Below are 15,589 nucleotides of genomic sequence, written 5' to 3'. Positions count from 1 at the left end.
ATTGTAACTCTAGCATCGCTTCATGTTATTCTCAATCAGAGAAATAATAACATGTAGATTGTGACAGCCTTAGTAAAAGGTATAGTCCCTATACAGCAAATGCTAACTGCATTGTTCATGAAGGTGCTCTCTGGCCAATTCAGTCAATCAGACACAAAAAGAGGGAGACTCCCCTGGTTCCCATATTTATCGAGTTGAGATGAGGTTGTATGAAATACTGGCCTCCATACCGTTGTGTAAAATCTTTGCCTCAAAGTTCAAAATTAGTTATTAGTCTGCTCCTTCAACATATGAGCACTACTACAATTCAGATTCATTATTTGTCTTATACATGCAAGTACTGTACAACATGTAGTGAAAATGTGAGAGAAGTGTTAGAAACATATTTTTATGGTTATTTTCTAAGAATTGCAGTGTTTAGTAAAGCTTTAGTAAGGCATCATTCATAATACATGTTGTGTGGTGTATTTTCATTTGAGGATTTCATTTTAAAAACAAAAATTACAACTAAATTATAGTAAAAACGTAAAATAAAAGTAAAAATGGTCAGTTCCAGTAAGCTGGAACTAAAATCAAAAAGGAAAGTATTAATTAATTAAATTAATTTATTAATTAAACTATTAATATAAAAACTAAGTTTAAAAACTGTAACTAAAATGACCTTGACTCAAGGAGGAGGATGCATGATGTCCCATTGGAAATCCTACAAGCAATTAAAGCAAGACTAAACATTAGTGGAAGAAGCATCAATAACCTGGCTATTAAACACAGCATTTATATACAATAATAAAGAAGATCTGAGGACAGTAGTAAGAAATTACTAAGAATGCAATGTAAGGAAAACAAATGTTGTGAATTTGGGAATGGCAGCTAACCTCAGTACAGTAATAAAGGTGAATACTTTGAGGTTACAGACAGCTTTCGCTTCCTTGGAGAAATTATCAACAACAGTGGGTCCAGCAGTCTAGAAATACATTGTAGACTTGCACATATCTCCAAGAACAAATTAATTTTGTAAATCTGATTTGTTGTAAATATGAATAAATGGATCATGAGGAATATTGTTGCCTTTGAATTTTGATGTTGATGAACTTTTAAGGACACCATGGACTGCAAAGAGAACAAACAAGTAGATTCTAGAATTTCCCAGAGGAACCTTCCCGAGGGATTAATAAAGATCTGTCTGTCTGTCTGTCTGTCTGTCTGTCTGTCTGTCTGTCTGTCTGTCTGTCTGTCTGTCTGTCGATTCTAAATCCATTTAAGTCTGAACCATTGGCTTCAAGTGCAATTTAAGTCTGACCTTGCAAATGATGAGATTTATCTTATTTTGCAAATTTTTTAAGACTCATAACTTTGGAAAAGATCATAACACTTTGAAAAGCTGGAGGTAAAGGAGAAATACGATTGACAAGGTGGATGGGTTCAGTCATCACAATGGAAGCCTGAAGACCCACACAGAAGGAAGACTATTTTTCTGGAGTAATGCCATCTATATGGTCACCAGAAGGCAACATGAAGCTGATGGAAACTAGCTGATTCATTCCTTGAAATGATGACCTCCACGATGACCTCACACAAAGCAGAGGGACGGATCGATGCAATTATAAAACATTTATGTTTGATATCAATCCAAACAGATTATCAACATAATGGAAATATAGGTTAAATCTTAATTGAACGTTTGTTACATGTTTCTGTGGAGCTTCGTTCTTTTGTGCGGTATTCAAAAATATATTAAAATGTTCCTTCGGAGTTGGGTGGGGGGCAAATATGACTCAGCAAATGAGTCATCACAGTGGAGGTGCAGGAGCAAATAAACTTACTATGGGAGAGATCCAACAAGCCTCCTTCATTAGCTCAGTATCTCTGCATTTTACGGCAATCCTTGGCACCTGTTCTCTCCATCTGGTCCTGTGACATTATGGCTGCACTTCTGACCTGTGTGAAAAAGGCATGTTTTTTTAACAGGCTGAGCTTAGTACAGATGAGTCAGGTATATCAATCTGAGTACTGCCTCTTTTTTTATGTAGTGATTAAAACAGTTTGTGTGCTTTGTGTGCTTGTATTTGTTTGTTAATTTTACAAATAATCATAAGTGATGACCTAAAATGTATAACGAAGTTGTTGAAAATTCTATAGATTCTCACAGCAAATTCTTCATATCTTGCAAGAAGCTGGTGTATTGTGTTTTAGGCTTATCCAGAAAAACAAATGGTGTGAGGAGCAGGTGTGACTAGCGTATGACAGATGAGAACCTCTGAATGACTGACCCGGAAGGAGCAGCATGGCATCTCTGATTTCTACAACGATGTATTATCCCTCACACCAAAATGTTCTCTCTTATGTGGCACATTGACACTGGGTCATCCTTTCCGATTCCGACTCAATTAGCGGACAGAAACAGTTAGTGTATAATTGGGATTGTTGTCTAACTTATTTACACATTTTTCTTCTCTCTCCCTTTCCATCTCCTTCTTGTCTTTCCTTTGCAGGAAAAGAGGAATATGTAGCGACATTCAAAGGATCGGAGTTCTTCCGTTATGACCTGTCATTGAACCCAATCCAGAGTAGCAGTGATGAGATCACATTGTCCTTTCGTACGCTGCAACGTAATGGTCTCATGCTCCACACTGGCAAGTCGGCCGACTACGTCAACCTGGCACTGAAGAATGGTGCTGTCTCCCTTGTCATCAACCTGGGCTCTGGAGCCTTTGAGGCCCTGGTGGAGCCAGTCAACGGCAAATTTAATGACAATGAATGGCACGATGTCAAAGTAACCAGGAATTTACGTCAGGTAACAGCCAAAAACGGCAATGTCAGGAGGGCCGCACCTTGACAAACAAACCACACCGACTGTATGAACATAGAAAAACATGTGGGGATTAAAGCTTTACATTAAACAAATACTAAATAATGTGTTTTCCAGTAAGGAGTCACATTTAATGTCACATCCTCTCCTCTATATTATTTAAGAAGTGGTGCCTTCTAGAGGATAACAAATATGCCATATGTATGGGATAATGTCAAGGCTAGCTTATTGTCCACATTACATTATATAATGGCAAGGATAGCTTATTGTCCACATTACATTATATAATGTCAAGGATAGCTTATTGTCCACATTACATTATATAATGGCAAGGCTAGCTTATTGTACACATTACATTATATAATGGCAAGGCTAGCTTATTGTCCACATTACATTATATAATGGCAAGGCTAGTTTAATGTCCACATTACATTATATAATGGCAAGGCTAGTTTAATGTCCACATTACATTATATAATGGCAAGGCTAGTTTATTGTCCACATTACATTATATAATGGCAAGGCTAGTTTATTGTCCACATTACATTATATAATGGCAAGGCTAGTTTATTATTGATGTATTATATACAAGTTTATCCTCTTAATTCTACTTAATGTTGACATTTTCTGGGGGAAAATCATATCAATTTGACTAATTGCTCTGACTTTGTTTAGAAGATTGGCTGTGTAGTGTAGCTAAGTTCTTCTTGAATAATAAATGGGAGTAAGTCAAAAGGTACTGAAAAGGCCTGGGACTTTGGGTTTTACCTGATAGCCACCCGATGGTTTGCAAACGGTCATTATGGAGGCTACATGTATAGTTTTGATACAGCAGGTACTTTTATTCAAAGTGACACAAATGAGGCAGACACTATATCAAAAATATACAGCTGTTAAGGAGCCAAATTAAATAGATATTTTGAATGGCTGACCAGCAATTAGTGTAAACAAAACATTGAAGTGCTGAGTGGAACTATTTAATTGGAAGAGTTAAATTAACAAAGACAAAGTTGGGGGGAATAAGTGGCAGTGAAGTTTGGTGAACTTTGTTCAGGTATTCCTGGAAGAGATGGCTTTTAAAATGTTTATTGTAGTTCATGAGGGATGCTGTAGTCAGCATGTAGTTGTGTAGCTGGTTCCACTTTTGAGAAATCATATACAGTATGAAAAAGATCTAGTATGAGACATGTTTCCATAATAACTGCTGTGTAATTACAAAATAATAGCTGGTCATTGATCATTACTTACAGGTTGATGGAGATAAAACTAATTATCTAAACTGGACAGTAATCTTGTGTTGAATAGTAGGTTTGGGAGTTAAGACAAGAAGCTCAGTTTCCTAGAGGTTCTTATTGAAGGAGTAATTCCTCCTCCAAACAGAGCCTGTGCTATCCCGTAGACTGAAGGTTAGGTAGAGTTTGATGCCATCTACTTGGAATTTGTTTCTGAATGCAACCGAATAATAAAACCCAGAGAGGAGGTATATAGAGGAAAGAGGATGGGGCCAGGAACTGAGCCTTGAGGCACACCAGTTGTTACTTGATGTGGCTTACACACTTTTGCTCCCCAAGACACCTGGAAGGATCTACCTGAGAGGTAAGACTCAAAGCACATCAAAGCATAGGACATGGAGAGGAACTCTAGAGAGGAACCTGACCATAAAAGGATGCTGAAGTCAGTGGAAAGAGCCAGCCAGATTCCCTGTAAATGAAAATATCGCGTGAGGTGAGGTTAGGGGATGACTTGTGGCAGGGGGCTTGTTTGCTCTTTGTCATACAGAGCTTTCTCACTAGTCCTGCTTTTTATTTTTCTGTAAATTGTGTTTTCCTCTTTCTGCATTACTAATCTGCTTTAGAAAAAAACAACTAACCTGTCATTCATGGAATGTGTCATTTTACTAACCGTTACCTTTGGATGTTCCAGAATGTACTAACCTGAGACCATCAAAACTTTTTTTCAGTAACAACCGTTATTCTGTTCACAGTTTTTAATTCCCCTTCTTCCCCTTTTCCACAAAGCACGCAGGCATTGGACACGCTATGGTAAACAAACTACTTTGCCCGGTAGATATCATTCTGTATCTTAGTTTGGGTTTGCCTTTTCTTTTCTATCTTCCTTTTACAGTAGAAAGGTCATTCTGACTATGCAGTACCTTTTCCAGGCCGCATCAGATACGTTTTAATATATACGTAAAATGTTAATTTCTTAAATTTTAAATGATGGAAAATATATTTTCTTTTTCATGAAATCACAAATACATAGATTTAAGGTTTAATTGTAAGGTGCTTCACCATTTTGGTTTGGAGGAACCTGCCACACAGGATGTAAACTGTAAAGAGGATGGAAATTGAAAGCTTCAGTCAGCCATTGCTTAAGGGAGTCAGCATAAAGCAGAGAAGTTTGTCAAAAAAAATATACAATTTTTAGAATTTCAGCATTGTTTTACTTTCTATAAATTCACCTGACCATTTGGGTATGATGGATGATAGAATTAAACAAATGAAATGCACTGACCAACTGATGGAATTGCTAGCAGTTACTGATCTTTGTGCTGTTCTTTTCCCATCATAAATAATTACTTCATGGAGTTAAAAGGCTGACTATAGTCATTTAAAATGACATTACAGTTATACTGAGGACAAAATAATAGCCTCTCTTACCTACTAAATGATCATAAGACAAAATGTTAATTAGGGCATGGAAAAAAATTAAGAAACACCTAAAGCATTTGATAATACATTGAAAGTTTTATTTTGTGGAAGTTAGTGCCTAGCAGACCCAGGATGCTGGCAAAACAGGCAGCAGGTACTCAAACCAAAATGCTGAAATGACCTTGAAGTCTATATATTTGTGATTTTGTGATTGAAGAAAATTAACTAATACTAACTACATCAGACTTTCCATCTTTTACATTTAAAAAATGCAGCATTTTATTGATATATTAAGACACATTTGATGTGGAGAGCAAATGCACGGCATAGTAGGAATGACCCAGATGTGATTAACAAAAAGGTTGGTACCCTCTCCTGCTCACTTCCAACTTCCCGACTCCTGTTTTTCTCTATTCATCTGTCAGATTTCTTCTCTCATTTGACCTGTTCCTGTTCTTTTATGTTTCATTCACCTTTTAGGGAGCACCTTTTCTGCCTGTTGCATCCTGCAGTGATGTACAGGAGGGATTCTCCTGACTGGCTCGCTTAATGCCCATTAGCTCAGCCAGTCCTATGACAAGGCTGGAATGATGCCCATTGGGTAGGCCAGCCCTATGACCAGGCTTACTCAATGCTTATTGGCTCAGCCACTCATATGACCAGGCTGACTCGATGCTTATTGGCCCAGCCAGTTGTGCTGTCATTCACACCACATGGCATGTATTCTGGAGTCCTCTGCCCACACTGTGACTCGTATTTTCCAAGTTACACTCATACAAATTCCTTGAATTTCTACCCCTTTCTGACATGCATTTACTGAAATATTTGTTTTTTCTTGTTTTTATCATGGAAATTTTTTTGTTGTTGCATGCACATGTACCACAAGAAAATGACATATAAGGCATGTTTGTGCTCCTGCGCTCTTAATTCGCTAACCTAAACTAACCTACGCCATGGCCGTGGCCTGAGCAGCTTTGTGCTTCCATCATCACACTGTATTGTGTTAATTTCATTTTCATATAAAAATTCATGCTGAACGAAGTTAAATGTACCCTGCCAACATACTTCCAAACACATTCTACTAACTCCATTTTTGTGTCTGCTCAGTTGCTTTTGAGTTGCAACAGGGGTAACTAATAACTAAGTATAATCTGGGCAATACGTCAACTACTCAATTCATTTCACTCTCCAACTTGGGTTGGTGGATAGGATTCCATCACCAGATCAAATGAAACAAAAAAAGAGAAAACACAATAAGAGACATGAAAATGGGTTTGAAATATAGTTACATAAAAAGAAAGTGGATAAAATGTGCTGGCCTTGTGGGTGGCTGAAAAGGCTAGTGCAGCAGATAGCCTTCTTAGCATAGCGTGTCCTTTCCCTGTGCTCTCATGTCGTCTAGGTCACTATATCCGTCGATGGCATTCTGACCACCACCGGATACACACAGGAGGACTACACTATGCTGGGCTCCGATGACTTTTTCTATGTCGGAGGCAGCCCCAGCACAGCAGACCTGCCCGGATCTCCTGTGAGCAACAACTTCATGGGTTGCTTGAAAGAGGTAAAACACCTGCCTGTTATGCATTTGCAAACAGTGGACTTGAACCATTGGCTGTGTGCCAACCTGCGTGCTGCCCCCTCCTAATCCTTGATTTGGGATTGGAACTATGCTGTGTGTGGAAGCGCGGTTTGCAGAGGTTAAGTAGTAATTAGTGGCCTTTTGACAGTCAGAGCAACCCAGTGGATACCAGGCATTTACATTAAGTTTTTATCCATTATAAAATAACATTATGTAACATTTCTTACACAAATCATGAAATATAAAGACCTCTACAGGACACTACTTTTCACACAACAGACTAAGCCTGATAGCAGCATGTAGGATAGTGGTTTGATAGCAGTTGGTTTCATCTCAAAAGGAACCATCTGAGGTGGTTCGGGAATCTGGGTAAGATGCTTCCTGGACTCCTTCATGGAGTGATGTTTTGGGCATATCCAACTGGGAGGAGACCCCAGAGCAGACCCAGGACATGCTGGAGATTACGTGTCTCAGCTGACCCTGGAATTCCCTAGAGGAGGTGGCGGGGTTAAGGTTAGGTTTAGGGTTAGGGTTAGGTCTGAGTGTGTTTGTTTATATTGCTGCCCCCGCATCTCAGAAACGGGGTGCGTTTCCCTACCAATGATGGAATTTAGCCTTAACGATGCATCATACTATGGTGGTTCAAACTAACCAACATCTGCAGTACGACTCTTTCCCAAAACCATCGTACCACAGTAGTTAGAACCACGTTAAGCACTATAAACACTCATAATCTCCTGATCCATCATTTTTTATATAGTTTTTTAATGGCTCAGTGGAATAGACAGCTGTGTATATATGTTAGCTATCTCACTTACACAGACATGGGCTCGCATCTAAGCACTGGTTTTTTTGTTTTTTTTAAATATTCCAGAATACTGCATAAAGTCCTTCATAAGTGTGTGTAGAATGTTGCTGAATAACCCTGTAATATAATATAGCATGATTGTAAGAGGTATATTAGTAGCGACCGCTTTTGTTAGTATGTATAAATATATCTATGTATTTATGTGTCTGTGTGCTATCATAGATACAACAGACATTATATCTCAAGCCATTCTCATTATCTCCAGCCAACAGAAAGTCTCCAACATCACAACACAAATTTCAGTCAGTCAGAATATCACAAGAGTAAGCAATCTCAGTTCACCTTGAGCTGAGTGGTTTCCTTTGTAATGGGAAAAACCATCACATTATTTATTCACATGCTTGTTGGAAAATGGAGTTTTAACATTTTTACCAATAATTTCTCTGCAGTTCAACTGAAAAGCAGGACAAAATGTTATAGTGAAATGTCCACCTCTTAATGGAGGACATTAACTGTAGCTCAGTGTTACCTTACTGGTCAGGGATTCAAACCAGCAACCTTCCAATCATAGGCAAGCTTTCTCTAACCATTAAGCCTCCACTGCCTATCCAATTGTACCTGTTTGGACATTTAATTTATGCCTGCTGCCTGGATGGCCACCATAATGTTTATGTATATTCTGCAAACAGCTAACTGTTCGGGATTAGGAGAGTGATATGTACCTTTTGCTCTTGTGCTTTAATAACCATTTAGACCAAATAACCTTATGCACCTGGCCCTCTGTTTTGGATTAGGTGGTCTACAAGAACAACGATGTCAGGCTGGAACTTTCTCGGTTAGCGCAGCAGGGGGATGCCAAAATGAAGGTGCACGGGACAGTGGCCTTCAAGTGCGAGAGCGTAGCCACTCTGGACCCCGTGACTTTCGAGACACCAGAGTCCTTTGTGGCTCTGAGTTCTTGGGCAGCTCGTCGGACCGGTTCCATATCCTTCGATTTCCGCACCACAGAACCCAATGGGCTGTTGCTCTTTAGCCACGGCCGCCCCAAGCCCCGCAAAGAGGCCCGTGGGCCCCAGGCCCTCAAGGTGGACTTCTTCGCTATCGAAATGCTGGACGGCCACTTGTACCTGCTGCTGGACATGGGCTCTGGCACCACGAAGACCCGGGCTGTCAATAAGAAGGTCAATGATGGCGAATGGTACCATGTGGACTTTCAGCGAGATGGGAGATCAGGTGGGATCTGGTTTCCAGCTCTGCCGCAGACACAGTGATGCTAAAAGGAGTGTTTCTCTGTGGAGAATATTGCATGTTCATGCAAGTGTTGGGATGAAGCTCAGCTAGACAGATCTCTCACTCATTCACACACACACCTCACACTCACACGAACACACACCTTTCTTCCACTTACCCCTCCAGCTTCTTCTCTGTTACTGTGGAAACCTGAGCAAGCCTCTCCCATGGGACAGAGAACTTGGCTGGGCTTCACAGCATTGATGCTTTACCTCCCAAATACACAGACACACACACAGGCAGGGTACCTGCTGGCCCTCTCTAGAGTAAATGGTCAGATGGATACAGCATGATTAAATTATATTAAATGAATAAGATATTTGTTGCTGCAGCAGATACGTCCTGTTTGCTCTCTCTTCTCTTTATCTCCCTCATGTTCTCTCCTTCATTGCCGTGCTCCTGTTTTCAGTTTTTGTCACAGCACTTCACTCCTGACACATTCGCTCTGTTTCCCATCGACAGGATGCCTCAAAAAGATGTTTCATGGATTGTTGACTGCGGTTAGAGTTGTGTGCAGGGTCATGTGTGCAGTGCTGTAGGGCCACACAACTTCTGCTGGTACTCAAAGGTTTATTCTTTATATGTGACCTGAATTACAGTTATATTTCTGTTCATGTTTTTACTCATATCAGAAGGAGGAGTCCTTCACAGAGGACAAACGTGTGTCCTCATACTGGAAGGAGGAGTCCTTCATAGTGAAGGAAAGGGTGTCCTCATACTGGAAGGAGGTGTCTTCCATAATGGAGGAATTGGTGCCCTCAAACTGGAAGGAAGTGTCCTCCACAGAGGACAAACGTGTGTCCTCATACTGCAAGGAGGTTTTCTCTAATGTGGAGAAATGGGTGTCCTCAAGCAGGAAGGAGCTGTCCTTATACTGGAAGTAGGAGTCCTTCATAGTGAAGGAAAAGGTGTCCTGATACTGGAAGGAGGTGTCCACCACAGTGGAGAAATGGGTGTCCTCCTACTGGGAGGAGTTTTCCTCCATAGCGAAGGAGTGGGTGTCCTTGTGTCTAAAGTTATAAGACAAGATAAAGATAATGTATCCATCCATCCATCCATCCATCCATCCATTTTCTTAACCGCTTATCCGACTGGGTCGCGGGGGGTCCGGAGCCTATCCCGGAAGCAATGGGCACGAGGCAGGGAACAACCCAGGATGGGGGGCCAGCCCATCGCAGGGCACACTCACACACCATCCACCCACACATGCACACCTATGGGCAATTTTGCAACTCCAATTAGCCTCAGCATGTTTTTGGACTGTGGGGGGAAACCGGAGTACCCGGAGGAAACCCCACGACGGCATGGGGAGAACATGCAAACTCCACACACATGTGACCCAGGCGGAGATTTTGAACCCGGGTCCCAGAGGTGTGAGGCAACAGTGCTAACCACCGCACCACCATGCCGGGCGATAATGTATCCTTTGACAAAATTATCAGGCTCCACTGGGGGTTCTGGGTTTCTTACAGTGAATGCAGTGCTTGCAAACTCCTTTTGAAATGTTGTTCCTCCTTGGGGAAAAGGTTCAGGCTAAAGCCTCAGTGGCACTTAAGGTCATGCTTTCCTCCCATAGGATTCCTGACCGAAGTCAGGATGTCCCTATTTTTGTCTCAGCTCAGTAAGATCGAATTCAGTTTCTCTTAGTCACAGTGTTAGAAGTATAATAATAATACCAATAATAGTAATTATAATAATAAATGTATGACACATATAAAACATAAGACATGACAGTGAAATATAGACATGGAATTGAAGACATAAGACTTAAAACAAAATGCAATTTAAAACACCAGCTTAGGTGAGAGTGTCCAGTTGTTCTGAATATGATATTGTGTGATCTAGGTTCTTAGCCCTGAAACTAGTCGTATCAGATATCTAATATAACACATATCAAATTCCACTTAATACATATACATTCATGTGAAAAAGAAAGCACACACTCTTTCAGTTCTAAGGTTTAACGTATCGGGACATAATGAAAAAATCTGGACCTTATTCCAGATTGGCTCAGTTAGGTAAATTGAACCCCAGAAAATCTACAACAGAAAGGCTGAAAAATAAAAGAATCAAGGTAGTTCAGTGACCCAGTGAAAGTCCAGACCTCAACTTGATTGAATTGCTGTGGGTAGGACCTTAAGAAAACTATACGTAAATGAATCCCCGCAAACCTCAATGACCAGAAGCGGTGCTGTAAAGAGGAGGATAAAGTCAGACAGAAAATTATTACTTCAAGTTATTGCTGCTAAAGGTTGTTCTACAGGCTACTGAATCATAGTGTGTACTTGGTTTTTCACACATGGCTTCTCCATTTTGGCTTCATTTTGATAAATAAATAATGACATGGTGGAATCTGAGGTTAGATATAAATAGTCTTCGAACCTGGTAAGGACCAGATGATTTTTTTATTATGTCATGATAGGTAAAACTATAAAACTGAAACTTCCTTCTTCACATGCCTGTGTGTGTCAATCTTTATTTGTATCTCAAATATGTACAGAAATTGAGAGTTGCTTATTTGCAGGAAAATACACATAAAAACAGTGAAATAAACGCACAGAAGTACATCTAGACACGTACAAACTTCTATAGGAAGCATCATCTGAACTGCATTTCTGGTGTATTGGACACGGAGCCCAACAACAAAGCTGCTTCTCACCCTTTGCACCTCCCTCCCCTATTCCTGCTTAGGTACCATTTCTGTGAACACGCTACGCACCAGCTACACAGCACCGGGTGACAGTGAGGTACTGGACCTTGATGAGCACCTTTACCTCGGTGGGCTGCCAGAGAACCGCCAAGGCTTGATCTTTCCCACGGAAGTATGGACAGCCCTCCTCAACTATGGCTACGTGGGCTGCGTGCGTGATCTGTTTGTGGACGGCCAGAGCAAAGACGTGCGAAGGCTGGCTGAGGCCCAGAGGGCAGCAGGGGTCAAGCCATCCTGCACCAAAGAGCCTCCCAAGCAGTGCATCAGCAACCCATGCCAGAACAGCGGGGTCTGCCGTGAGGGCTGGAACCGCTATGTGTGTGACTGTTCTGGAACCGGCTACCTGGGCCGGTCCTGTGAAAGAGGTGGGTGACACAGTATTCAAAGACCTGCATCATGCCCTGGGACTGAACATGTGCTCATACTCTGTTTGGTGGCAGAGTCGTCCGTAACAAAACCATAGCTGGTACACTGTGAATTTAGCCCTGTACTGTTCGCTCAAGGTGGGAGGGATCAGTACATTGTGCAAACAGGCAGAGTGCTTGTGTTGAGCATTGAATGAGTTAAGAGAGACCCCGACAGGTCCCATGCTTCTGAAATACAAGGATTGTAGGCCAGTTATGTGTCATGATGAAGTCATCATTTGAATCTCTCTAAGAATCATCTGAGCCTCAGATGAGTGTTCTTTCTGCTTCCTGAATCTGCACTTTGTCAGTTATGTTGTCATTCTGTGTTCACAAGCTGTTGAAATTGTGTCTGAGACACTATGTCATCAGTTACATTAAGCTGTTTGTCAGCTTAACAAAACCTAAACTTGGAAAAATGTTACTAATGTCCAACATAGGTCATAGTAGGTATGCAGTAGCCTGATTAACAGGTACTGCATAAGGAAGCTTTAAAGAACGTCAGTAGAGTAACATCTCAGGGGGGGGACTATGAGCTGCATCAGCTTTCACAAACTACTTTAAAACTGAAAAGCTCTCATGCTTAGCTAATTATCATGCTTTTGCTGGTTTCTTTCCTTGACTGAAAGACTCATCCAGCTGTTTCGCATTAACATCAGTGACACATGCATGATTATAGGAGACTGACCAATCAGCACGCAGCAAGAACCCAGTGCTAAGTTAACTCCAGGTCCTTTTAATTGAAATGGTAGTTTACAAACCCTGTCATAGCTCACAGTGTCCCCCCTGACATGGATTAGGTGGTAACCCTAAACCTAACATGATGACAGAGTAGTTCTGCTGCAGGGGGCTACAGTTAGGATGTTGATGATAGAGCAACACTACCGCAGGTGGCTACAGTTAGGATGTTGATGACAAAGCAGCACTACCACAGGGGGCTACAGTTAGGATGTTGATGATAGAGCAACACTGCCGCAGGTGGCTACAGTTAGGATGTTGATGATAGAGCAACACTACCGCAGGTGGCTACAGTTAGGATGTTGATGACAGAGCAGCACTACCACAGGGGGCTACAGTTAGGATGTTGATGATAGAGCAACACTGCCGCAGGTGGCTACAGTTAGGATGTTGATGATAGAGCAACACTGCCGCAGGGGGCTACAGTTAGGATGTTGATGACAGAGCAGCACTACCACAGGGGGCTACAGTTAGGATGTTGATGACAGAGCAGCACTGCCGCAGGGGGCTACAGTTAGGATGTTGATGATGAGCAACACTGCCGCAGGGGGCTACAGTTAGGATGTTGATGACAGAGCAGCACTGCCGCAGGGGGCTACAGTTAGGATGTTGATAGAGCAACACTGCCGCAGGGGGCTACAGTTAGGATGTTGATGACAGAGCAGCACTGCCGCAGGGGGCTACAGTTAGGATGTTGATGACAGAGCAGCACTGCCGCAGGGGGCTACAGTTAGGATGTTGATGACAGAGCAGCACTGCCGTTGGGAGTTACAGTTAGGATGTTGATGACAGAGCAGCACTACCGAAGGGGGCTACAGTTAGGATGTTGATGACAGAGCAGCACTGTCGTTGGGAGTTACAGTTAGGATGTTGATGACAGAGCAGCACTGCCGTTGGGAGTTGCAGTTAGGGTGTTGATGACAGAGCAGCACTGCCGCAGGGGGCTACAGTTAGGATGTTGATGACAGAGCAGTACTGCCGCAGGGGGCTACAGTTAGGATGTTGATGACAGAGCAGCACTGCCGTTGGGAGTTACAGTTAGGATGTTGATGACAGAGCAGCACTGCCGAAGGGGGCTACAGTTAGGATGTTGATGACAGAGCAGCACTGCCGCAGGGGGCTACAGTTAGGATGTTGATGACAGAGCAGCACTGCCGTTGGGAGTTGCAGTTAGGGTGTTGATGACAGAGCAGCACTGAGGCAGGAAGTACATGTAACACATGATAGTGTAGAGTGGCTGTCTGTGTGTTGAGATGCAGGTTAACAAATGGGACATTACAGTCATGTTTCATCTGTTTGAGTACAGTTTGTGTGTGTCCACGGTATTTGAGCATTTGGAAGGCATATTTAAGTGTAGCTTAGCAGAGCATCCACCGAGATTTCAGCATCATATTTGTGCTCCCCCCCACCAGATGCCACCATTCTGAGCTACGATGGTAGTAAGTTTATGAAGATCCAGCTGCCGGTGGCCATGCACACAGAAGCAGAGGATGTATCGCTCCGTTTCCGCTCACAGAGGGCCTATGGCCTGCTGGTTGCTACTACATCCCGAAACTCAGCCGACACTCTGCGCCTGGAGCTGGATGCTGGCCGCGTTCGCCTTACGGTCAACCTAGGTACCACCCTCCCATGGTCATGCTGGTGCACTACAGCCCACTTTATATACATACAATATGACTATGAACACATGTTGCCATTCAATGGCAAAAATTCTGTTGGATTCATAGATTATGATGGTGGAGAGGCTAATGGACAGTCAGAGGGTTAGGGAATGGCTGGCTCAGGATAACTGACAGTCAGAGGGTTAGGGAATGGCTGGCTCAGGATAACTGAAAGTCAGAGGGTAAGGGAATGGCTGGCTCAGGATAACTGAAAGTCAGAGGGTAAGGGAATGGCTGGCTCAGGATAACTGAAAGTCAGAGGGTAAGGGAATGGCTGGCTCAGGATAACTGACAGTTAGAGGGTTAGGGAATGGCTGGTTCAGTGTAACTGATTGGCAGAGAGTTAAGGAATGGCTGGGTCATGACTTCCTGGGTCCACAGACTGCACTGAATCAATACAGATATTCCTCATATAATAAATATGAAACAGCCACCTTATAGATTATGCAAATCTTTCTTGTGTCTGAAACACAAAAGAAAACATTGCGACTGTGCCGACACCATGTTAGGTACTGAATGACTGTACCAGCACCGTGTTATGTATTGAATAATGGTGCCAACACCATGCTAGGTCCTGAATGACTGTGCCAGCACCATGTTGGGTACTGATTGATTGTCCCAGGACCATGATATGTACTGAATAGCCATGTTAACATCATGCTAGGTACTGAATGACGGTGCTGACAACACGATAGGTATTGAATGACTTTTTGACGCCATGTTAGGTACTGAATGACTGTGCAGACATCATGTTAGGTACTTAACATGGTGCTGGAAGTCATTATGTATTGAATAATGATGCCGACACCGTGATAGGTCCTGAATGACTGTGCCGGCACCCTGCTAGGTACTGAATTACCATGTTAACACCATGCTAGGTACTGAATTACCATGTTAACACCATGCTAGGTACTGAATTACCATGTTAACACCATG

The 15,589-nt window shown here is 42.2% G+C and overlaps 1 protein-coding gene across 23 annotated transcripts in view; it reads left to right on the top strand.

Moving 5' to 3' along the window:
• The window catches only part of LOC125715787 (neurexin-1a-like), a 98,686-nt gene that overhangs the window by 39,260 nt on the left and 43,837 nt on the right, over positions 1-15,589 (top strand). For 17 of the 23 annotated variants that reach the window (XM_048987707.1, XM_048987734.1, XM_048987732.1 and 14 more), the window contains 6 exons: positions 2,493-2,794; positions 4,828-4,851; positions 6,863-7,024; positions 8,645-9,083; positions 11,832-12,215; positions 14,405-14,608. In XM_048987707.1, coding sequence (XP_048843664.1) covers positions 2,493-2,794; positions 4,828-4,851; positions 6,863-7,024; positions 8,645-9,083; positions 11,832-12,215; positions 14,405-14,608 — 1,515 coding nt within the window. The other 6 variants (XM_048987728.1, XM_048987727.1, XM_048987726.1 and 3 more) reach the window with 2 other exon arrangements.

The sequence above is a fragment of the Brienomyrus brachyistius genome, chromosome 20 (assembly GCF_023856365.1).
Source record: "Brienomyrus brachyistius isolate T26 chromosome 20, BBRACH_0.4, whole genome shotgun sequence".
Taxonomy (NCBI): Eukaryota; Metazoa; Chordata; class Actinopteri; order Osteoglossiformes; family Mormyridae; genus Brienomyrus; species Brienomyrus brachyistius.
This window is presented reverse-complemented; position numbering and strand designations above follow the sequence as displayed.